This window comes from Pleurodeles waltl, chromosome 7, assembly GCF_031143425.1.
Source record: "Pleurodeles waltl isolate 20211129_DDA chromosome 7, aPleWal1.hap1.20221129, whole genome shotgun sequence".
Classification (NCBI taxonomy): Eukaryota; Metazoa; Chordata; class Amphibia; order Caudata; family Salamandridae; genus Pleurodeles; species Pleurodeles waltl.
In genome coordinates, this window is record NC_090446.1 from 607214113 (window position 1) to 607240401 (window position 26289).

Consider the following 26289-nt stretch of genomic DNA (forward strand, 5'->3'; position numbering starts at 1 on the left):
TCTCTAGTTCTCTGACCTGCTGCAGCTGTTCCCTCTTTTCCTGGTGTAATTTACTCTCCACCACAGGAATCACAAGGAATTCTCCCCTGATAACTACCTTTAAGGAGTTTCACAAGAGGGAGATAGAGGTGTCTGCTGTGTTTACTGTTAGATAGTTGTGAATGGCCTGCTCAATTTGCTTGGTCACTTCAGGTCTATGTAAAAGGGTCTCTCGTAGGCGCCAGGGCCGGTGCATATGAGTCCTTGGTGGGAGTGCTAAGTCAACAGTCACCGTTGCATGATCAGATAGGGAGCGCAACTCTATTTCGATAGCAGTGACCAAGCCCTGTGAGTCTTTAGTCCCCAGGAAGTGGTCCAGGTGGACATCTGTTTTGTGTGCACCAGACCAAAAGGTGTAGTCTCTGGACTGCGGATGATATGTACTCCAGTCTTGCAGCCCCATTTCCTGTAACCATTAAGTGCCTTCACAAGATATCGCTCCAGTTTCCCCGTGTTGGGGTGCAGAGCGATCCATGTCATTGTAGAATACAAGATTAAGATCACCCCCCAGCAACACCAGCTTATCCCAGGAGGTCATGGTTTCTGCTATCGTTCTGCGGATGAAGTGCTCTTGGCCCTCGTCCAGGGCATAGATGGAGCCTAGGACAAAGGTGTAATTCCCGACTTTCACTTGGTAGACTAACAGCAGACCTCTAATTTTGGCAAGGTTATCCTCCACTTTCCCCCTAAAGGGTCTATTAATCAAGATGGCCACCACTACTGTCTTGCTGGCTGCAGAGGAGTGGAATTACTGTGGGTAGACCTGGGACTTGAGACTGTGCCAGTCTCTCAATATCAATTGTGTCTCCGGAAGGAGGCAGATATCTGCCTTTGTTTGCTCTAGGCACAATAGAATGCCCATCTCTTTACTGGATTATTGAGACCCTTCACATTAAGTGAAATAATCCATAGTTTATTGTGTGTGGGAGTGTGGTGTGTGATTGTTCTGGCATTCACTACACCTGTGGCCTCCATGGGTGTCCTGTGTGTGCTGAGTGTAATGCAAAGGCTTGCGGAGAGGCCACTTGAGAATAATACCCCTTGAAACAATGTGAGTACCCCCCTTATACCTTTACAACTAACTAAAACAGTAACAATGTCCCTGGTTGGGTATGAGCTTGATCATGAGCCATCATCATTCTGGGTCAGTCTTCAAACCATTTTGCCTGACACCCTCTGCGGAGTGTCCCAGAACCATTCAAAGTACACAAAGGGCCCACTCCCGCCTCAGGTCATCTCCATTTTATTGGATTCACAGGATTACGTCTCCAGGGCTGCTTATCATTCCTGCATGATGGTTTCAGGATCTGGAAGCAGACCCATGTATGAAGGCAAATTCTTATGCCACCTGGAACACTTGGAGACCTTGCAGTCCACGGGGCTGGGCTGGTCAGCCGCTTTGGAGTCTTTCTCAATGTAGGAAGCTGGCCTGATGAGTGTTGGGTAACTGAGGTACTTACACCTTATACCAGGTATCTCCTATTAGCGTAGTGTAAGCAGTGTCTAGAAGCCAGGCTCTCTAGAGGTAGCTGTGAATGAGCAGCCAAGACTTATTTAGGAGACATGCAAAGCTCATGCAATACCACTGTAGTCACACAGCCCTCACACACATGAAAGAAAACACTCGGGCCCATATTTATACTTCTTTAGCGCCGCATTTGCATCATTTTTTTTAAGGCAAAAGCGGTGCAAAAGTACAAAATACAATTGTATTTTGTAAGTTTGCGCCGCTTTTGCATCAAAAAGCGGCGCAAATGCTGCGCTAAAAGAAGTATAAATATGGGCCTCAGTGTTACAAAAATAAAGGTACTTTGTTTTAGTGACACAATTACCAAAAAGTACTAGCGAGGCAACCCTCCAATAGGAGGTAAGTAACACACTAGATATTTACACTAGTAATCAGCAGTAGGCATAGAAAGTGATAGAAAACAGTGCAAATACAAATAGACAACAGTGACCCTAGAGGGAGCCCAAAGCATATACTAAACAAATTTAATGCAAACACAGGATCCCCCCCCTAGGTAAGGGAGCTTGGGGTACTACAGTGCCCCATAGCGACCAGGAAGAAAGGAGTAGTTACTGGCTTTTCCCAAAACCACCCAAAAGGAAGAAAATGAAGAAAATGCAACACCCAGACAAGACTGCAAGAAACTAGCAGTGGATTCCTGAAGAGGAAGACCTGTGGAAGAAGAGGACCAAGTCCAGAAGTCACAGAAGAGTCCAGGGGAGCAGGAGCTACTACCCATCCAGTTGTGGATACAGGAGTTTGTCGAGGGTAAGAGGAAGACGGTCAGGAATTCAGGCTTGGAGCAGGTGAAGAGTTCCCGGAGCATGCAGTCAACGTCCCACGCCGGATGGATGATTGCAGTCGGTCAGTGGGGTGGAAGAGCCACCAACAAGTCTCAGCAAAAGCAAGCAAAAGTAATGCAAAAGTGGAGCTGCCGGGGACCAGCAAGGTCCAGGAGAACTCAGCCCACAGGAAAGTCCTAGGGGGACCCTCAGCAAGGCAGAGAAAAGAAGCAGCCACCACAGGAGACCCACTGGACGAGGAACCACGAGTAGCAGAGGAGGCCACGCAGCACAACTGGAGAAGGGTCCCACGCTGCAGTAGAAGCACGCAGAGGATTGTGTGTCCCAGGAAGGAGTGCTGGGGCTACACAGAGCCTGAAGATCCCTTACAGTAGTTGCCAAAAAGCCTTGGTAGCTGCAAGAGTCGCAGTGCACGGGGTTACTGTACTGCGTGGAAAGACAAGGGCTTACCTCCACCAAAATTGAACAGCTGGCAGAGAGGACCAAAAGGACTACTCGGGACCACCACCCATGACGCAGGATCCACACAGCTCAGGACGAGAGGAGATCCACGCAGCCGGTCGTCGTTGCTGTTGGTGTCTGCGGATGAACGGGAGTGACTCCTTCACTCCAAGGGAGATTCCTTCTTCCTTCTCATGCAGACTGAAGTCTTGCTGCTCTCAGAGGATGCACAGCTGGGGAAATGTTGCAGAAGCTGGAATGAGCCGTGGAAACAATGTTGCAAGCAGAGTTGTCGTGGTGGATGCAGATTGTCGGTTCCTGGAGGGTCCAGTCGCGGCTCCAGTGGCTAGAAGTCGAAGTAGAGGTTGCAGAGGAGTCCTGCTGGAATCTTGCATGCCGAATCTGAGGGCCCACCCCAGAGGAAGACCCTAAATAGCCCTGATAGGGGGATTGGTCACCTAGCTAGGAGACCACCTATCAGGAGGGGGCTCTGACATCACCTGCCTGACCTGGCCACTCAGATGCTTCCAGAGGTCCCTGCCAACCTTGGACTCAAGATGGCAGAATCAAGGAACCCTCTGGAGGAGCTCTGGGCCCCACCCCTGGGTGGTGATGGACAGGGGAGGGTTCACTCTCCTCTCCATTGTTGAGTTTCGCGCCAGAGCAGGTACTGGGGGTCCCTGAACCGGTGTAGACTGGTTTATGCATGAGGGCACCAAGGGCCTTATTTATACTTTTTGGTGCAAAACTGCACTAACGGAGTTTTGCACCAAAAAGGTTTGCACCGGCTTGCACCATTTTTTAGCACCAGCTGGGCACCATATTTATGGAATGGTGGAAGCCGGTGCAAAGGGTAGGCTAGCTTAAAAGAAAATGACATTAGGCAGGTTTGAGTCAAAATAAATGATTCTGACCAGATTAGCATCATTTTTTGACGCCAAGGGGCATATTTATACTCTGTTTGCACTGAATTAGCGTCATTTTTTCTTTTACTCTCATTCAGTGCAAAACTAACTCCATATTTATACTTTGGTGCTAGACCCGTCTAGCGCCAAATTTATGGAGTTAAAGTCATTTTTTGGAAGTGGAAACCTACCTTGCCTTAATGAGATGCAAGGTAGGCGTTCCCGTGCAAAAAATGACTCTATGGCCCTAACGCCATATTTATACTCCCATGCAAAAATGGTGCAAGGGAGGGAGGAGGGGTCAAAAAATGGGGCAAAGCTTGCTTTGCCCCATTTTTTAAGACCTGGGTCAGGGCAGACGTTAGGGGACCTGTGGGCCTATTTCCATGGTGGAACACCATGGAATAAGCCCAGAGGTGCCCTCCCTAGGCCCCAAGGGCACCCCCACCCACACTAGAGGGACTGCGAGGATGGGAGACCCCATCCCAGGTAAGTACAAGTAAGTGCATTTTATTTTTGAAAGTGCCATAGGGGGCCCTGAAATGGGCCCCCATACATGGCACAGGGTGCAATGGCCATGCCCAGGGGACCCCTGTCTTCCGTGCTGGCCACTGGGGTGGTGGGCATGACTCGAGTCATGTGGCATGGTAGGTTTAGCACCATAAAATGACACTAATCTGGTTAGAGTCTTTTTTTTTTTACTCTAACCTGCCTAAAGCCATTATTTGGTGCTAAACCCTCTTCTTCTATACTGCCAGCCCCACCAGACTAAAGTCATTTTTTTAAACTCTAGCCTACCCATTGCACAGGCTTGCACCATTCCATAATTATGGTGCCCGGCTGGTGCACAGAAATGGTGCAAGCCGGTGCTAAACTTTTTGGTGCAAAACTGAGTTAGTGCAGTTTTGCAGCAAAAAGTATAAATAAGGGCCAATATTTGCGCCACTTTTTGACGTTAATGCGGTGCAAAAAAAGTACAAATCAGGGCCTTGGTGCTAGATAGGTCTAGCACCAAAGTGTAAATATGGAGTTAGATTTGCACCGAATTAGAGTAAAAAATAAATCTCTAATTTGGTGCAAACAGAGTATAAATATGCCGCAGAGTATAAATATGCCCCTAAATATGGCATTAAGGCCATAGAGTCATTTCTTGCACGGGAACGCCTACCTTGCATCTCATTAAGGCAAGGTAGGTCTCCACTTTCAAAAAATGACTTTAACTCCATAAATTTGGTGCTAGAGGGGTCTAGCACCAAAGTATAAATATGGAGTTAGTTTTGCACCGAATTAGAGTTAAAAAAAATGACACTAATTCAGTGCAAACAGAGTATAAATAGGCCCCCAAATGTGCCCTTCAAAGCATACCAGTGGCCTAGGGAGGCTACCCTCCCCCAAGACATGTCACACCTATTTCTAAACGGAGAGGGTGTTACCCCCTCTCCCAAAGAAAATCCTTTGTTCTGCCTTCCTGGGCTTGAGCTGAACAAGGAGCAGGAGGGCAGAAACCTGTCCGAGGGGTGGCAGCAGCTTGGGTTGCCCGGAAAACCCCAGAAGGCTGGTAGGGACAATGCTGGGGGTCCTCTAAGTGCATGGAATCATACTTCCAATACTGGCAACAGTATTGGGGTATGATTCCAACATGTTTGGTACCAAACATGCCGAGGTTTAGAGATACCATTATGTAGCTGGACATAGGCAGTGACCTATGTCCAGGACACACATAAAATGGTGTCCCTACACTCTCGAAGTCCAGGAAAATAGAACTGGAGTTCGTGTGGGCACCTCTGCTAGTGGAGATACTTGCACCCTGTCCTCTCGGCTAGGAGGGCCTTCCAAAGGGGTGACTTACTGTGACCTGGTGCAGTGACCTGTAGTGAAAAGGTGCATGTACCTTTTCCTGCAGGCTGTAATGGCAAGCCTGCAATCACATTTAACATGGGCTCCCTATGGGTGGCATAATACATGCTGCAGCCCATGGGGATCCCCTGGTACCCCAATTCCTTGGGCACCTGGGTACCATATATTAGGTACTTACAAGGGGGTACAAGTATGCCAAATATGGGGTGCGTGTTGCTCAGGCCCTGAACTGTTAATGATATATTTATTTATACATCAGAAAAGGAATACTAGTCTGTTTTTATGGTCTAGCATCCACTAGTGGACCAGTCTCCAATAGGTTGTGCAACATACAGGTGCTGCCTTGGAATATATCCAAGGACATTGTTTTCCTTTTGAACCTGGTACTCATTCACCCGGGATGGCCCTGCATGAAGCATGCCCCACAAAAGCTTCTATTAGCTATACCCCAAAAAATAATTACCCTGCCACCAGGCAGTTGACAGCTGACATGCCTTAAAGAACTATTTGCCAAGGGCTGGGAGCGATGGAGTTGCTATTCTGCAAGCCTTTGGATTTAGAGTCACTAATATATGAAAAACATTACTTAGCAAACATGCAGGAGAAAATTGAAAAAAAAAAAAGGAGAACGGGTACCAACAATATTGAGAATTTGTCCCTACATCAATCAACCATACCATCATAATTGTTTTGGGCCACATATTGTGTGGTGAATAGTAACACTGTTTTCACAATCATGTCTAGTCTTGGCATCACCAGCACATTCCCTCCTACTTTCATGATTCATTCTCTGTATTATTTTGCTAGGTGACCTCTGTGAACACTGTTCCAATGAGCGCCATCTAGTGGTTTGTCCTTGGTCTTCTCATTTTCTCACTTTATCTGATCTCCACTGGAGACATCATCTCATCTGGTTTCTCTGGTCACCTCTTGGCAGACAACAGCCAAATGTTCTTTTTTTAAGTCCTCACTTAAATCTTGCTGCACCAGTCGCCTCGCTGGCATTAAGCACTGATTGTTTTTTATAATGCCCGATGGCCAAACCACCACAAATCAAAATCGTCTGCTTTCCTTCATCCTCCATTCCTGAAACAACTTATTCCTAAATGTCATTTGCCTTTTTTCCTGGCCATGCTACTTATCATTGCATTTGTCATCGGCAGCCTGATTTGCTGGACTACTTGCATACTCCTGGGTCTCGCCAGATATTCCTTCTAAATATTCGAAAAATTACCCAGTTTTGACATTTATGCCTTATTCCAGTGTCCTTGATGCTCCACGGACTTCACCTCCTGAGATCAAGTAAAATGTCAGAAAGTCAGGAAAGGTTTAATGCTGCTAAATAGGTTTGTCCACTGGGTATCACAGAGTGGAGAATTTTCACCCCTTGTATCTGTGTAAGACTTGGCCACGTAGACCATGTGTGGAATGAAAGGAGTATGAGTGTGGCTTTCTGGTACCCGCCTCCTGTGTGTGACTGCATCACTGTACAACAGACCATGGGTCAGATTTCAGAAAAGTGGTGCTGCACCCAGTGCAGCGCCACTTTCCTTGCGCCCCTTAGCGCCCCTACAACCACCATGTGTGCGCCATATTTAAAATACGCCACACCATGGCGCAGGGTAGGGGCAATAGTGTCAGAATTTTTGACACTATTGATGTACCCTTCAGGGTTAGTGCCAAAATTTTGTCTCTAACGCTGAACAGTGTACAGGGGCCCATTATAAATAATGTTGGGATCCCTTTTAACGCCGGCTTCAAGCAATCTTTTAGATTACATTGCGCCATTTTTTCGGCCCCCCCTAATGTGGGCACGCCCCCCTTGCATACATTATGGCGCAGGCATAATGTGGCACATGGCGTTACAAAGTGGGGCGATGCATGCATTGCGCCACTTTGTAAATATGGCAATTTTGGCCTCATTGGGCCACTATGGCATAAAATTGACACTAATGTGGCGCAAGGAGGCGCTAATTCCTCTTAGATCTGGGCCCAAGCGTGCAGTGAAAATACTAACATCAACAGAGCTCTCCTGCAGCATTCCACTTTGGAACAAAGAAAACGCCAGTATACCAGACTAATGTATATTTGTGTGTTGTGGCAGCACTCTGAGAACTCCTTCTGAATATGCACTCCTATTTATCGTGCGCTGTGTACTTTTGGATCTCTGTATTCTCCCCTAGTTTACATTATTTGATTCAAGTATATTTTTTGCTCATGGGTAGTTTGACGTTATTGAGACTCGCTGTATGCTAGCCCATGGTAAGCTCTAACATATGGCATAGATGCGTTCATGACATTGCAGCATGCCTGTGAGAGCACAGGATGAGCGAAAGCAGCATTCATTCCCTTCAAAGAAGCTATGAGGCGTGTGACCTGAAGCAGGCCAGCTTCAAGGAACTGCTTCAGTGATTAGTGCTAGAGTCTACCAAGAGAATGATGGCCAAAACTAGGCCTGGGGGGAATTTTATTTACGCTGGAGTACTCGGTATTTTCAGTAATTTTGTGTTATGCTTTTGAGGCAATGTTATAGAGCATTACAAACATTGCCAACCGTTAGTGTTTGCTTCAGAGTTATAGCTGCTTTATTTATTGCTTTGATTATTTACTCTTCATTTAAAGGCATGACAGCATTCTGCAACCTGCAGAAAACAGATACAAAAATTGGTGTTCGTTTTGCAATTCAATTGACTATTAATTTAGACCTGCCTTGTTTTCCCTATCATCACTCAACCCTAACAACAAGTCTGAATACAGGTGAACAGGCCGTTCCCCTTTCTCTGTATTTTTGTCCATTCAGTGACCTTATTATGTTTGTGTAGTCTCTCTATACCCACATCTGGCTCTCACCTAGAAGAGCAGCCTCGTGGGTCACTGACCATCTCTTATCCTGTTGCAGCTTCTCTCAGGTTGTTGAAGAGACAGTGAGGACTCTGGCCCCCTGCTGTGATGTCACCTTCATGCAGTCCGAAGATGGGTCCGGTAAAGGAGCAGCTCTGATCACTGCCGTGGCCTGCCGCATGTCGCGAGAGTGCCAGGCCTGAGTCCATATGACGCGTTCAGGGTTCAATGAAGCCAGGCTGATGCTGACCAAGTCTCACTCTGAGGTCTCGAAGGCCAGAACAGAATGATGTTGCAGCACCCAGCACTTACCAGTCCTGGAATTCAGCTCTCCGTCTGAGCTTTTTGGATTCATTTACATATTTGGAGCACTTTGATTCCTTTTTTTGTTTTTAGAAAAAAAGAGGTCTGGATCTCTTCCAGGTCAGCGGATGCTTTCACTGTATACACATAAGGAACAAAGTTGTTTTATTTTCTCAATGGTTTAATATGATGTGTTGTAGGAATGTATAAAGTACATTTTGTGAATATTGCCTTCTCTTGGCAAAACAAGAATGCTGTTTTAATGCATTAGAGCCTGCTGCAGAGGCCTATTCAAATTGTTAATGGCCTTCTACCTGAGTTATAAGCCTGAACCATAGATGAGGCTCTAGAACGAGCAAGAGGGCTTTTAACAACTGGTATAGCCCAAGGCATAGGTGCTCTAATGCTGTTAGAACACTTGACCCACTGAAAATGAAATGGTTTAATTTAAAAGTGAGAAACAGGAAGACAGACATTATAATGTTGGAGCAACGGCTCTACCAGCCATCGTTGGACCTCTCTTGGGCCACTGTATTTAATGAAGCTCCCAGTATTTTAATTAGGCACATATTGTGTAACCAGTTGATCATAGCAACACAGGTCATACAGTGTAGGTCTTGGTGGAGCTGTAGAGCTGGTGGTACCTAAAGGCTCCAAAAACTGTAACTGGATATATATATATATATATATTACATGTACTATTTATTTGACTGTTTCTGAAAACAATATACTGCAGAAAGTTGTGGGCTCTGTGCAAGTATGCCAACCCTGGGAGCTTGGTGCATTTATACACAACATTTGTGTAGCTCTCTGTATCTCTACACCTGTGTGCATGTGGAAGCAATTCTTTGCAGCACTGTGCAGCTTTATGAGGTATATGCTGGCCAACGTACCCTTGTGTGGTTCTGCCAGTGCTTCTTTGTGACACTGACGTGCACAGTCCTTTAGACAGGGTTGGTACAGTGACCCTTAGACACCTATATACAGTTGTACAGTGATCCGTACTGTAAACCATATACAGGGTATGCTCCATGGCCATATCAGCGACCTCTTGGACAAGGGGGAGCCAAAGAACAAATCAATCAATAGTTCTGTGCAGAGCCGGTGCAGTCACACAGTGGCCTTGGGGAGGTGGTGTGGAGCTATGTAAGCTGTGATCCTAAAGGTGTAGAATGAAGTGATGCAGGTTCTGGCCTTAAACAGAGTGTGTCCCGTGCAACATATACATGGTGTTCACCAAGACGCATACTGGGACTCTCAAGCAGGATCTGTACCTCCATCATTAGTAATCTGTCTGTAGTGACCCCTGGGTGGCCAATTTGTAGTGACCTCTGACCAACCTCTACACAGTGTCTACTGGGGTCTGCCTGCAGCGACCTCTGGAAAGAATGTGTGGAGTGGGGTGTGTGTGTGCAATTACCCCTTAGTGACGCAACCTGGGTTCAGCCTGTGGGGCATATTTAAGAAAAGTGGCACTGCACACAGTGCAGCACCACTTTTCTTGTGCCCCTTAGCGCCCCCCCAACACCCCCATGTGTGCGCTGTATGTAAAATATGGCGGTAGTTAGGGGACTAACGTCATCATTTTTTACGCTAGTCTGGAGCTTTGCAGGATTAGCATCAAAAATGTTGACGGTAATCCTGCAAAAGTCATTGAAGCCCATTGTAATTAATGGTGTGCCTCCTTTTAACATCAGAATCAAACAGGAGAGGTAGAAGTATCAGGTTACCACTCAGCTTCCCAACCCACAATCTTTTAATATCAATAGGAGTGTAACCACTTGTCCCAGTTTTCACCAAGGAGTCCCTCTAGTTTCTTTTGGGAGACCGTCACCAGCTATTTTCTACCACAAGTATAGTATTACTCCAGTGTACTCATAGCTAATAGCATCATCATAGGGTCTCCTCCTTACTCCGGTGTACTCATAGCTAATAGCATCATCAGGGGGTCTCCTCTTTCCCCTAACCAAGGGGATAGTTTCCACATAAGTCCAGGAAACTACAGTATTAGGGATCCATGAACAAAAATACTAAAAAGTGCAGTAAAAGTGACCTAAAAATGCCTCTATCACTCAGTTACAAACCAACTTTACTATGGCTGGGATAGGGTATGTTTCAAAACAAATATAATGTGATAGGAACAAATTATTTGTCCTTCACATATATCAGGTCAGGTAGACATGTTTCAGCCCACTCTTTCCCAAAAGGGTCATTGGCTTTCTTCAGGACCAAAGAATCTATGGTCCCCAAAGTGCCCAGATATGGGTTTTATCTTCCTGGACTTCTCTATATACTGTGATGACTTCGCAAGCGCCACACTTGTGGTGCCCAACTGATCCTTTTTCAGAGAATCACCTACTCCTGCTTTTTTACAGAGTCACATCTCTTGATGTTTTACATCATTGTGTTAACATCCGTGAATTCACTTGCGCAGCAGCTTGTATGGCCAGGTAGTTATACTTGTAGTAGAAAATAGCTGCTGAGGGTCTCCTAAAAGAAACTGGAGGGACTCCTTGGTGAATACTGGGACAAGTGGTTACACTCCTGTTGATATTAAAAAAGTGCCTCCTTATAACCCCTGCTCTGAGCAGGCATTAAAAGTGCTGAAAAAAAAGACGCAAAGAAATCTGTTAGATTTCTTTGTGGCATTTTTTTTGGTCCCTTTAAAGGGGGAACGCCCCTTTTGCATACATTATGCCTAGCGCAGGCATAATGTAGCGCTGAGGGTTACAGAATGGCGCAAAGTATGCACTGCACCACATTGTAAATATAACGCAGTGTTTTTGGCCTTCCAATGCCACATTAGCGTAAAACAATTATGCTAATGTGTCATTAGAGTGGTGCTAGGGGCTCTTAAATATGCCCCTGTGTGTTGTACTCCTGCGAATTCTGGTATTTCGGCTCTGTACAGGGGCACATTTCCTATCTCACAGTTTTTATGATCCCTTCTCCTATCCCCAATACTATATTGATGCAGTGAGTGGAAAAAAATATTGTCAGAGAACAAACTGAAGATGCGTTATTGGTATTTTTTACTCTTTGAATGCTGTGCAGCTTTGAATTCTATTCCAAGAAAGTACTCCAGACAGAAGCACATCTTGAAATGCCTCATGTTTTATTTTGTAACTGTATAGCATTACTGAGAAATATAATGCACTGTGAGCTTTCTGAAAGCTGCTTCACGTCAGCCCATTGCCTTTAGATCTCTGCTCTGTACACCACAGCTAAGTTCAATTCCCTCAGAGAGAATAATGCCTTAAAGATGGTGTGAAACATTCAGCTTCTGAAAACATGGAGAGTCGCTAACAAGGAATCCATTTTAAGTGGTGAGGTGGTTGGTGGGGGACTGGTGTGGGCTATTAAGGCAGAGTTTGTCAATCTCGAGAGAAGAGGTAGGATATTACATGCATCTCTTTTAATTCCTTAAAACTATAGGTCTAGGACATGAAATCAAATTTAGAGAAAAACAAAAAAAACTGAAACCATATGACAGGTGTGAAACTTATATTGTGAATAATAAGTAGATGGAGCCAAGCCAGGATGGAAACAACAAAATACAGAACAGTGGTTGAGCTTGGACTAAGAGGGTTATTGTTGCTGAATGGACCTCGACTGAGGTGGGCAGAAGAATAAAGATATCAGAGGGCACATATTTACCCTTTCTGTAGCTTCCCCTACAATAGCTGTCTTACAGGAACAACTGTTATAAATATTGAGGGCAAAGCGGGGAGGAGGTCGTGAGTGGCAAGCTTCACATCACACCAAAAAGACATTAACAAAATAAAAGACACAATTTTTCCAATTCATATATAGAGAGAGAATTTATTTACAGCATTGTCAGCTGCGAGGACCGTTCCCCCTCCGCACGGTATTCTGACTATATACACAGACACATAAATATATATATATATATGTACATAAGGCCAAGTTGTATGACTTGAATGCACTTGAATACAAAATAAAAAAAAACTCTTTACACAACACTTCAGTTTATTTCATTTTTTAAAAATAATTGGTTCTTTCCCTCGACAAAAAAACATAAAACACGCCAACACAGACGAAGAATGTGCCGAGGGCTGGCCATTGCATATACAGGTGGACTAGTGCTGGCTCTGTCCGGATATGTGTCTGTGGGACCATCACTTGTTGATATAACTCTGTTGCAGCACTCTGTGGGTGTAAGGCTGTGCCGCCTCAACACCTGGGCTCAGCATAACTTTTCTTTACAGACCTCCCTCAGGGACGGCTCTCTGGTCTGAAGTGTGCTACAGCTAATGCCCCTGGACTCCAGGCCTCATGAAAACTCACCCAGCGACAGGGATGGTGCTCTGTGCATCACAAGACCGCCCCACGCCTTGATTATGAGATTGCTGTGACTCTGCACCCCTATTATGCGTATCATAAAACTAGTCATTTCCAGTACAAGCATTTCAGAATGCCCACATGAGATAAGCAGATAGGACCCATCAATAATTTACATGAGTAGTTCAAGGTTGTAGTATTCATGAGGAAGGCTTGCATGCACTAAAGCTAGGGCCAATGAAATTATGCGATTTTGCGGCTGTAGCATAATCATAGATTTTATACAGATGTCACATAACCAACCATCTGCTGCATAATCTGCAGATTTCAACAAAAATATTTTGTTTCTAGCTCAAACAGATCAAAAGTTACTCTCTTGGTGGAGTGGCAAAGCTGTAACAAAAAAGAAGATTGCAGATTTCTTGAACACTTATCAAAGGTTTCTGAGAAGCAACCAAATGTACTAATGTATTTAGAAAGATGCCATTTTAAATGCATAACTGAAGATTATAGCAGAGTATGAAATGTAAAACACATTAATGTGAGGGAATAAATCTAGGTAACTACGAGTTACACTTTTTGTCTATATTTCTTGGATAATAAAAGCCTGTGAAGCATTATCCCAAAGTCACTTAGATGTTTTGGCCCGCAGCCTATTATTAATTTCACATACTTGACAATGTACTACTTTTCCTTCAGGAGTGCCACTCCTGTCCAGTGCTACATACACTGTCTGTATCACTTGCAATGTTTTACACTTCCTTTATTTATTGTGATCTAAAGAAAGCAGCAGTTGTATATTTCTCAAAGGAAATACCCTCCAGTCCTACTGCACTGTCTTAACTTCTCTGTAATATTCAATATTTGCACAATGATTGTCAGCAAATGTTGTAACTTTGAGGGCTGTATTATGATTTTATGGCGAAGGCGCTCAGCATGAAGTATAGTAAGACATATTCCGCAGTGGCACTGTAAAGGGCCTACTCCTGGAGACAGCAGAAGGGTGATCAGGCAGCCTCTCGTTGGCAGAGGTGACAGAAACTCTCAGGGTCCTTTAACTCCTGTTCTTAATTTGCTCCAAGGTACAAGCAAATGTTATGTTCAGCGCTTATTATTGCACATTTTTGGGTTAATTAAATATATTTTTAGACAGTCTTGTGATTGCTGCTTGATTTTTCTTTGACTTGAGTTACAGTAATGGTTCCGACCCGGTTTAGGAGGGAAAGAGGTAGCGAAAGGCATAATGTCCCCTGGGTCAGTGTTCTCTGGACAGCAGATAAAGAACACTTTTGGGCAAAAGGGTGCCCATTTCACGTACTGGTGGAGAGTACATGAGATTAGAAAACTAGTCTGATTCAGATATATGTCATATTACATTGTGGACTGCTTGTGGTATGTTGTTTCTTTGTATACAGAATTTGCCTGCTTCATAACAATAAATTATTTTACATACTGTTTCATACCAGAATGTTGCTGTTTCCAAATACTGTGAAGTTAAGGTGTTATTATGACCCAGTGTAATGGTAAATACACTAGAACTGGAGCAACAACGGCAAATTAACCCAGTTTTGAAATAGGCAAGAGAATTTGGCTGGATTTAGAAACTGAACACCAATAGAAAAATGCAGTGAGTTATTTATGTAAGGTCGATTTTTGGCAGCCTATATTTTGTCAACAATTGTTTGTGAAAGTCCCTTTTAAAATATTTTTCACAGGGAACCCTTAGACGGACGGTCCACTGGAATTGGAGGGGTTGGGTGGGGGCGGGGGATGGGGGCAGAGTTTGTAGTAGTTTGCTCCAATGCAAAGAACACGTAGTGGCCATATTTATCACAGCACTTTCGTCAAAAAGCCTCAATTATTTGCGTACATGCACTTCCACCAATGTGGCATAAATATATTTATAGCTTTATAATGTATCAGGAGACACTGCTGCAGTAATCATATTCATTTATTACAGCAAAGTATTAGTGAAACCAGTTTTCTAGCTCACACATGAATATAGATGTGTGACACCCGATCACTCAAAAAGTAAACATATTCAGGAGGAATTATATTATATTGCGTATCATTTCCTCTCAATATGTGTTATTTGAGTGATATTGTAGTCACTCATGAATAAAATCATGTAGCCAAATGTAAAATGGGTTTCATTAATAGACGGGGAATTTAAATGAAGTGATTGCCAGCCTCGCAAATAGGACTTGGTGAGGAATGGAAAGTAATTTAATGATTCTAATTATTGCTCGGATACGATGGGGAGTCAGATTTGAGAAGATGGATTTACAAATGAATTTAGATGGCGTTAGGGGTATTTTTAGGATGCAAGCACTCAGTGCCAGAGTCGAAAGAATCAGAGCCTGAAATGAGTCAATATCCTTAGGATTTTAGAGAGAATGTGAAACACATGCGGGGAGGTCACTTATTAAGACAAAATAAAATGAGTTAATTAAGCGCAGGCGCAAGGATGGTGCAATAATTAGCACAATGGCAAAAATAAAATACACATTTATGTCGATAGCCCTCCCTCGCCCCCGATCCCCACAAAAAGTGTGCAATATGCTGCTCCCAGTTACAATATGGCATCCTCTGCTGCCCCCTGCTGGTGGCGCTGTGCAGAAAGAAGGACTGAAGCTTGAGCTTCTGCTGCAGGATCTGACCTGGAGTCGAGATTTCTTGGGAGAGCCTAATTCTTGCTCCTTTTTCAGTAGCTCCTCTGTTGGCTGGCATTGCTGGGAAAGGATAACCCGTGGTGATTGTTTTCTCTAGTAAACAGGACTCTTCCTGCAATAATTATACAAAGGGTAAAAGCCAGTGCTAAAGTGGCCCCTCCTTCTAGTCTGAGGACGGCCCACCCTTTGATTTTAAGAATTGACGGACTAACAATGCTGCAAGGCCCCACTTCCGCCTTTCCAATAGCCCCACCTCTTTCTGTGGGGGGCAGAAGGTTTTTAGGTCTCTCCTACCAGGCAGCTTTTAGTTGCCTAGTTCTAAAAGATCTCTTGTTGATCATACCAAAACCTTACAGAGGGCTTATATCCCCCCGTTGGTTACCAATTGCTGGCTTACTCATTACTCTCATTTGCTGTCTTCTTATAGTGTGACTTCCTCTTTTTCTTTTGTTCCTCCCTCGGAGCATAGCCATGCTACCATCCATTTAATTGGCTGACTTCTATCCTTTCACTACTCACCTGTATGGAGCTATTTTTTTCGTTTTCTTTAAGCACTCCATGAGAGTGCATGAGTTTAGGATCTCTCATGTGCTGCTTCTCCTCACACAAAGTCCCACACCCATCTCATTCAGCACTCAGGGTTGTTCGCTCCCCCCACTTGCTCTCTCCGTGTCCTGTTTTTTGCTTCATAAATACCACATTCCAAACACTTCATGTTGTTCCCTACTCCCCACAGACCTCATTACATTGCTATAATTGTTCTTCATACTCCGATATTCTTTGCTCCCTCTTGCCCACTTGCCACTGCTTCCTTTGATAGTCCTGCATCCCACGCGATCATGAAAAAAAAAAAAAAATATATATATATATATATATATATATATACATATACACACACATACACACAGGTGTGCGTGTATTTATTTAGTGTAGGCCCAGCCCGCCTGGAGCTGCCTTCTGCTGCCAGGTTACTCTGCTTTTGAAAAAGTGATTTTGCAGAAGTATTTCTGTTTTTTAATTTTACCAGTACAAGTGGTGTCAACATCTTGGAATGGTAAATAAATGCTCGTCGCATCATCACATATTTTATTTTTAATGATGCTACAGAGCATTGCCAAAATCTCTGACAAAGTCAAGAGGTCACAAAGGAGAGACCGATCAGCTTTGCCAATGCTTGTTAGTGTTCTTTCCAACCCTGGACGCAAGGCTTACTCACCTTCCTGCTTATCAGACGTGGTATCACCGAAAATGTTTGCGAACTCACCTAAACAGCTCACACCAACACATTTTGTGAACTTACAAGTACACATCGTGACAAAAGGGCCAGTGAACTCCTCAGGCTGTTTCCATCCACAGCATCTCTGAACTGATAACGACAGCTAGCACCAATAATGTCTGTGAGCTCACTAGGACACCTTTTAACGACAGGACCCATTAGCTCACCATAATATCTCACAGCGTAACACCTAGCAGATCACACTAATAGCATCCGTGACCTCACCAGTACAGCTCACACCATCATCTATGACTTCAGAAGGAAAGCATAGATAACAGTCTATATGAACTAACCAGGACAGATGACACTAAAACAATCACGTATAGTGCAACGCTGCTAACAGTCATAAAAACACAAACTATAGCTGTAATGGGATCTCTGTGTTTTGTGCTCGATTTGCAGCTGTGCGGGGAAAATGTGACACTGAAGAAGGAACTATTTTAGTACTCATGCATGTTAGCAACACATTTGCATACGTTTTGCACTCCGTGTAAACTCTAGTTTTAACAATTAGTGCTTAACTCTAAGTGGGCATAGCGGCAATGCTGTGATCAAAACACTTGTGTGTGATATTCTGTCTGTGCCAGCTGCAAAGGAACCCTCACCAGTATCTGTACAACCTGAAAGACAACTCACAAGAGTGTCTGTTCAGTCACAAGTCCATTTCTCACCACCAGCGTCTCTAAAATTACCCGGGCAGATCACAACAGCAGCGTCCAGGAACTCAGCAATTTACCAACACAACTCAGCCCAACAGTGTCCATTGATTCACATCATCTGTGAACTCACAAGGACATGGCACACCAATCGTAACTGCTTATCCTAACAGCGTCCAAGAATTCACAAAGGTAGCTTACACCAAAAGTGTCGAAAAATCACCAGAACAGCACACATCCAATTTTCAGTTAATTCAAGAGTAGAGCTCGCATCGACCCCATCCCTAAAATCACCTCAACATCTAGCAGCAATAGCATCTCGACTCACCAGAACAGCACACATTAACAGTGTATGCAAACTCAGCAGGGCAGCTACCTCAGAGGTTTCCAAATTATCTACAAGCCCAGGCGGACAGCTCACACACAGGGCATATTAAAGAGCCCCAAGAGCCACCTTAGCGCCACCATAGCGTCATTTTGATTACGCTAAAGTGGTGCAAAAGTGACCTTTTCCCCGTGCCATATTTACAAAGTGGTGCAATGCATGCATTGTGCCACTTTGTAAACCTTTGCGCCACATTATGCTTGTGCCAGGCATAATATATGCAAGGAGGGCAAATCTGGCACTAGGAGGCCCGCATAAAATGGCACAGTGAAATTTAACAGATTTCACTGCACCATATTTGGCGTAATTTTTAACGCCTGCTGGGAGCAGGTGTTAAAATGACGCTTCCATAGAAACCGATGGGCCTCCCTGCACTTTGCTACACTGGCGTCAACATTTTGGATGCTAGTGCAGCAAAGTGCCACAATAGCGTAAATAATTCTGACATTATTGTGCTAACAACCCCCATGGTGCGCCGTATTTTAAATACCATGGTGTCGTTAGGTGCCAGTGGGGAGGTGCAGAAAAAGTGGCGTATCAGCTTTGATGCGCCCCTTTTTCTAGACAATGGGCCAAAGTGTTGGTGATCTTACTAGGTTAGCTCACATTTACAGTATCTGCAAGCTCAAGGAGAAATCTCACAATAACGTGCTGTTACCCAACAGGTAAGGTCACACAGTTCAGTTAGTTCACATGAACAGATCTTACTGAGAGTATCTGCAAACTGTAAACCGGTCAGCAAGGCTGACAGCCACAGTACTCACAAGCTCACCAAGACACCAACAGTAGTTATTAACTCACAAGCACATTGCACATTAGCAGTACCTGTGAACATCCTAACACAGCTTGCATCAATGTTTCCAGCACCTTGACAGCTGTGTGGGCAGACGTACTAAGGGGCATATTTATACACTGCTTGCGCCATTTTTGCATCCAAAATGCACACTAAAACGGCGCATAGCTAACTCCATATTTATATTTTGATACTAGACCTGTCTAGGGTTAACATATAGGGGTTAGCGTCATAATGTGGATGCAGCAAACTAACTTGCGCAAATTAGATGCAAGGTAGGCGTTCCCATCCATAATATCACGCTAACCGCCTACCGCAATATTTATACTCCAGCACAAAAATGAGAGTAGGCGGATAAAAATAATAGCGCTAAGCCTGCTTAGCACCATTATTTAACGCCTGGGTCAGACTAGGCGTTAGGGTACCTGTAGACCCATTTCCATGGCTAAACACCATGGAATGGGCCCACAGATGCCTACCCCAAGCCCCAGGAACACCCCCACCCATACCAGAGGGACACCATAAGATGGGGGACCCCATCCTGGGTAAGTATAGGTAAGTATAATTTTTTTTTTCTGTGCAACTGGGGGCCCGTTACATGGGCCCCCTGCCCGGCACTGGGTATTATGGCCTTGCCCAGGAGAAACTGGTCGCCTGGGCTGGCCATTGGGGTGGTGGGCATGACTCCTGTCTTTACTAAGACAGGAGTCATGTTTGGGTGTTAATGTGTCAGAAAATTATGCTAGGCTGGTTAGCGGCATATTTATTGCCGCTAACCAGCCTAGCGTCATTTTTGGCCCACTAACACCTTTTCCCTACCGCCACCCCCCCCCCCCAGCTAGCGTCTTTTCTGTAGACGCTAGCCTGTCCTTTGCGCCACCGTGCGGCATTCCATAAATATGGCACCTGGCTGGCGCTTGCAGGTGCTATGAATTTTGATGCAAAATTGCATTAGCGCAGTTTTGCATCAAAATCCATAAATATGGGCCTAAGACCTTGCTCCAGCAAAGCCTGCCAACACAGCAGGATGACTCACTCCAAGTGGCAACTTTCCAGCGCTAAAGAGGTCTAGAACCAAAATTTGACATTCCTGTGACCCCAAAACAGCTTTCTGTCATGATGGGCTGATCTCTGATAATGTCTTCACAGGGGGAACTTCAAGGAAGGAAAGCAAAAACAAACAAAAAAAGGCTAGGTTTTGAGGCAAAGTTAGATCACATAAAAATCGCTTGACCTGGCTATGAGTCAAAACTTTATGGCAAATGAAGCAAGCGCAAGTTAGGGGCCAACTGTTATATCATGTGAAATTCCTATAGGTAGCATATGTACACACATCTTACCTGGCTGGCTCCAGTACACCAAGAAATTTCTACTGGAGGATTTCCCCATCTCAATCTAATCTCCCACAATGCACAGAGCTTCATCCCATGTCATTAATTTGCTACAAACTCTATACTTGGTTATGGGCATATTTGTGGCACAATTTGTCAGAGCTGGGTAGTGGTTTTCATCGACCTATGGGGAAGCTGGGTATGACATTTTGTAGATACTTGCAAGGTAGTAGTGGAACAAGTGCATATCTGGGATGCAGTTTTGCCAGATGTTTTGTCGTGGGGTCTTTTAACCGTAGGGATGTTTCTTTTTCATCTGTTGGGAATCGTTCAGAATGTTAGCTACCGACCTTCTCATGGCCTTTAAGATCACAGCAACCACCACCTTCTTTAGTGACATGGACATGAAATGGACATTAGTGCTTAATAAATAAATATTTAATTGAAGGGCGTGGATGGGGGTCTCGTTAAAACAGAGAAAATAGGCCTATATCCGTGTGCTGAGGAGTGGAGCAGTAGGGGCTTTTCAAATTAGTCTTGGTGTATTCCCAACAAGTTCCACCTTCTGGGTTTGGACGTGGTGTCTATGGCATGAAATAAAGCTGTAAGGAGCATCTAAGAGTTGTGTCATCATGTTCGTCCCAAGCATCTCTTCTTGGTGGGTTTGGGAATACCGGCTGTGCACTGTGGTCTGTGTGCACCACTGTGTGCAGTACCATTTGCACCCTCACCTCTTTCACATTCTAGGTTCCTTTGAGTTCTGAAACCTTGTAGAAAAGTATGTAGAAGTAGCAGTTCACAGTCCTCTATTTCTCATCTACCTCATCTGAAAACTCTGGCTTCAGGCCATGACTCGCAATCGATGTTGTAGAGTGTTCTATGCTTTCTGTTGTACTAGGGATCTGAAGATCGAGGAAGCTGGAGTGCTACGAGGGTCAATGACGCTGAGTCTTCTGGTACTTTTGAGCCCAGGATTGAAGCTCACCTGGACCTAAAAGGAGTGCATCATATTTACCACGAAAACTTGCTCCAATCTCCCAGCTGGTGTGAGGGACAGGTGGTCCCCGCGTGGTCCCTTTATATCCATGTTCATTGGCCACATGACTCACAAGGCTCAGTTTGCAGTCTGAAGCCGCCTTCAGCACTCAGCCTCTGACACCATGAAGAGGACAGGCTCCTGCTTGCCGATGTCTGCTACGGCGTTTGCCAACTGGTTGAGGTTCCCATTGGGGAAGTGCCTGGCCTCCCACAGGTTTAAGATCATGGCTGTTGGACTGGGTTTCGATGCAAAAAAGCTCATATGGCTGTCAGGGAAAAAAAAGATGCAATTAGGAAGAGGTAGACAATACGAGTAAAGAATAATTCTCTATAAGGACTTCCTGTAGGCTTAGGCCTTTTTAGGTTTGACGTATAGTGATGCATGCACGATTCATGGCAAACTTACTGTGGTCTATTCTTTTAATACATACGTACATACATGCCAAAGAGGGCTTCAGGCCAGCCCACTTCACCCACTGGCTTTTTCAAGTGTCATTTTCATTGCAGCCCAAAGGCTAGAATACATCCAGTAGGGCAACGTATTAGCAGCCCCGGCTTGTGGTTTATAAAGTGGGTGGGGCAGTGCAGTGGGGAGGGCATGGGGGAATTAATAAAATAAAAAATAAAAAATACACTTACCTTCCCGAGTGGCTGCCATCACGCTGCTCTTCTCCTGCAGGCTCCAGGCGCAGGCTCCCAGCCTGCCCTGCGCCAATCCTGACGCTGCTCAGTGCAGCGGCAGGACTGGCTGGGAGCGCCCAGCCAGGGAGCTTCCAGGCAGACTGGGAGCCTGTGCAGGCTCTCTCCAGCCCGGCAACACAGTTGCCCGGCTGGAGACAGCCTATTGCACATCTGTGTTTGGCCGGCCCATGATGGCTGGGCAAACACACATGCGCTCTGAGGGGAGTGCACAGTGCACTCCCCTCGTCAAGGTCACCCCACAAGGCCCCGCCCCTTTCCTTGTGAATGGGTTTGCAGGGGTTGCTGCTGGCGGGAGCGACGCTCCTACGCCCATACGGAGGAGCCGCCATTGTATATCAGCCCCCCCCACAACTGGCTCTTTCGATGTTGACATCCCCACTTTGGATGGGCCTGCAGGGCCGTCATTGGCTATTTGGCATATCAGACATTCTGAGCGAAGGCATTTTGTTATTTTGCATGTGAATCTGGATTTCAAAGAAGCCTACTTAACTCAGGTCTCTGCTGCTCTCGCTTTTTAACACATTGGCTGTGCTGTTACTTTTCACTGACATTAGATATTGTGCTACAGTATAAATGCAGCCAATGGCATGACAATTAGGAGCATTGAGAGCACAGGTCTCGTTGTGCGCATGTGCACATCTTCAGTGTTTCACACTATATGCACTTCGTTCAGCCGTATATATCCTGGCAATGCGCAATTCCTGGAGTTTCCATTGCGCATTCTGTATGGAGAAACGCAACCTATGAATTATGAATTACTATGGGGAGCGACTGACCCCTAATTAACAATATATAATCTACGTATGCTCTTAGAAAAGTCTTGTCTGCAGAGTAAGCAGTCTCTTCTGCGCATGCTCTTAAAGCAGCAACTCCTCTGGCCTGCTCATGTCTTCATTGTGTTTCCTCATGCTGGAGGTGTCCCTGCCTCGAAAGCAGTGGTCTCCAAACTTAATAATGCTGCACCCCCGTTGAAAAATAAAAATCACTGCCCCGCCCCCCAGACTTTTTCACAATTACTTTATAATGGTAGCAATGTTTAAATATGTCTAGACCTATTTAAACATTGCAGTTAAGTATTGTTACCTTTTTAAAAATGCAATAACATGCTTCTGTTTAAAACAAAGGTCTGTTTTCTGTATGATGCTTCTATTGGCCAGAGTCTGGCAACCCCCCCCCCCCCCCCCCCCTCATCACTTGAGGCTCCCCTAGTGGGGCCCGACCCCAATTTGAAGACCTCTGCTCCAAAGTCCCAGTTCACCAGCGGGTCAGGCACTGATTAGGATGGTCCCTGTCATTCAGTCATGAATTATCGTTCATTCTGCCAGCTAAGGACCCAAGAGTGGGCAGCTCCTCTCACTGCCCGGGGAGCCGAGAGAAAGGTACGGACAGGCGTTTGTGTTGCGTAATTTCGGAAATTATGAAAGCACTTTACTGATGGAAAGTACACTAGAGACGGCTAAGTGCACTCCCGTTCCTAGCTAGCAACTCATATTATATCTGTTTCATAATATTCTCTCGCACCTGTTTTCTTAGATATCTATTTTCCTTCACAGGGTCACAGTTACTGCCTTCGGACGTTTTGTTTGCATGCGATGTATTAGTTCCGTGTTGATTTGTTCCTCGCTGTTTATGTATTCTTGTGTGAATGTCAGGCAGACCGCTGTGCAGTTGCAAGCATGGCCATGCTGCTTGCAGGCATATATAAAAAGAGAGTGATAAAGAAATGTACCCTGCCTGACTGATCGTAGAAAGTTACAGGGACGGGACACACCCACCGAACACAAGCACCAGTCGTCAATGAGCTGCGGTGGATCCTATATTGTGATGTCACACCCCGATACTGGGTACAAGGGTGCGCAGCCCTGTGGCCTAGAGTGCCCAGTTGTGTCGCTCCCTGGTGAAATGGAGTAGAGCTTTTAATTTGTCAATTGTAATAGTTATTTTCCTTTTATTTTTATTTACCAGTTTTTCTGTATCACAGACCACATCATGCAATTCATGGTACATTACTCCACACTGCGAGGTTATCATTAGATGGCATTCATACTTACCAACGTGGACTTCACAACATGTCAATAACATACAAGTAATTCAGGCTAATCGACCTATGACACTGCACATTCTAAATGTTCTGGCTGGCTGGGGCTCAGGGATGAGTGGGAGAGCTGAAGGAGGGTCTAATGCAGTATTCTTAAGAACATGTAAGTCGGTTCTGACAGTAGGAACTGTATCTTGTTGTCAGAGGAGGGCCTTCTCTTTATCAAGTGAATATGAATCAGTGGTTGGAGGCAGTCCTGATCCTCGTGTAGCAGGGTTAAGGGATGAGGAGTCTAAACACGGCCCCTCTTCGCCTCTACACTTCATACCACTGAACACTCACTTCACCTGTTCTGGTGGTGCTTCCGTGATGGGGTAGCAGTGCTTCATTATCCAGAGCATTTACAAGCATTGAACAATAGCTGAGAACTCATTCAGGCACAGTGCGGCGTGAAATATTTGTTTTTATAGATCAAGCATATGAAACGTTAAGCTTAGCTCTTATGACAAAGAGAAAATATTAATCTGTGTATATAGGACCTGATAAACGAAAGTGCCTTGTTCGTGCTATTTTTGTGTTGAAATGTTTTTAGCATCACATTGGATATTGTAAGTGTGCACTGCTTTGCAAAAATCAGTGATCTTGTGTGGCAATAAGGCATTTTTATAATTGCTACACATAAACGAAACATTAACATTGAATTCTGAAATGTGTGTAATACATGAACAGTGATATTTGATGTTGCAAACAGCATCTACTGCAGCAAAAACAAATGCATCCTTGCCTCCTGACAAGGTTCCAAAATCCCGAAACAACAAAATGCGATCTGGCTTCCTCAGATTAATTGGTGACATTGGATCAGTGACATATATTCTGATTTGACAACCCAGAACAATTTTGTGGGAGTTCACACTGTTTTATATTTTAGCACTACAGTCCCACCAAACCTCACATTATAGACTAATCCTTATTTCTTGTCCCTTTAATAACCAGATCTTTTTTTGATGGCATTTGACTAAACCTAATTTAAGAAATCAATACATGTACTATACCAGTCCTAATATACAGGGCCCAATGCGTCACGGCTGACCACACTCAATCACCTAGTACGATATATGTTAGATGAATTCTTCACCCATTGCTCAACACACTGTTAAGAAAGCTAACTTTGCCAATGCTTGTTACCATCTTGTGACAATAAGAAACAGGTACTTATGTGCCATATTAGTTCTCTTGGGCAGGTATTGGTCTCAGATGCAAAACCTTTAGAAAAGAATACGAAGCAGTATTCAAGCACTTTGAGTACTCCACCACCTAATGAAAAATATGTTTACGGCATGCATTTCTATCTAAAAACGACCTATAGCACCAGAAGTTAATTCATAATTGTAGGAAGCTGGCCTGGTGTGTGGTGGACACCTATGTTGTTGTCACCTTATACCAGGTCCAGGTATCCCCTATTAGTGAGGTGTAGTGAGTGTCTAGAAGGAAGGCTCTCTAGAGGTAGCTGTGGATGAGCAGCCAAGGCTTATCTAGGAGACATGCAAAGCTCATGCAATAACACTTATAGTCACACAGCACTTACACACACACGAAAGAACCACACAGTGTTACAAAAATAAAGGTACTTTAGTTTAGTGACACAAATACAAAAATACTATACAGCCAACACTCTACTAGCAGGTGAGTACCTACACCATTATAAACACCTTAGATGTCTGGAATGAGCATAGAAACTAAAAGAAAACAGTGCAATAACAATAGACAAGAGTGACCCTAGGGGGAGCCCAAACCATATACTACAAAAATGGAATGCGAATGATGGACCCCCACCCAGATAATTGGAATCTGTAGAGGGGAGCTGGAGGAACTAGGAACCCCAAGAGGTAAGTACCAGAGTGCCCCCGACAACCAGGAGAGAAGAGGTAAGTACCTGTTTTTTCCCAAACCCACATAGAAATTTTGTGAAAGGACTGTGCAAGACCCAAGCAAGACTGCAAGAAACTGAAGATGGATTCAGACAGAAGAGGACCTGCAAATGAAGGGTACCAAGTCCAGTTCCAGTTGGAATGTCTGTTTGGGGCAGGAACCACTACCCACCCTCCTGGAGATGCAGGACCAGGTCGACGGTGAAGACCAGGACTCGGCTATGCAGCACAGGAGCAGAGGAAGAGTTCCAGGAGTGATGCAGTCGATGTCCCAAGTTGGAAGAAGAGTTGCAGTCTGTCAGTGGTGTGGAAAAACCACCAACAAGCCTTGGCAAAGACAAGAGTCACAGAAGAGGAGTTGCAGAGCTGCTGGGGACCAGGAAGGTCAGAGGGGACTCAACCCACACAGCAGAGTCTCTGGCATCCCCTAGCAGTCAGGAGAGCAAGAAGTCGTGGATGCAGCTCACAGGCA

The 26289-nt window shown here is 44.8% G+C and overlaps 2 protein-coding genes across 5 annotated transcripts in view; one reads left to right on the plus strand and one right to left on the minus strand.

Annotated features, from left to right (window-relative positions):
* Positions 1-14466, plus strand: part of HK3 (hexokinase 3) — a 296343-nt gene extending 281877 nt beyond the window's left edge. For both annotated transcript variants that reach the window (XM_069244551.1, XM_069244552.1), the window contains one exon: positions 8452-14466. In XM_069244551.1, coding sequence (XP_069100652.1) covers positions 8452-8596 — 145 coding nt within the window. In that variant the 3' untranslated portion in view covers positions 8597-14466. The remainder of the gene's footprint in view (positions 1-8451) is intronic.
* A 2115-nt stretch (positions 14467-16581) lies between these two features.
* UNC5A (unc-5 netrin receptor A) overlaps positions 16582-26289 on the minus strand; it is a 902953-nt gene continuing 893245 nt past the window's right edge. For all 3 annotated transcript variants that reach the window (XM_069244554.1, XM_069244553.1, XM_069244555.1), the window contains one exon: positions 16582-21415. In XM_069244554.1, the coding sequence (XP_069100655.1) occupies positions 21250-21415 (166 nt within the window). In that variant the 3' untranslated portion in view covers positions 16582-21249. The remainder of the gene's footprint in view (positions 21416-26289) is intronic.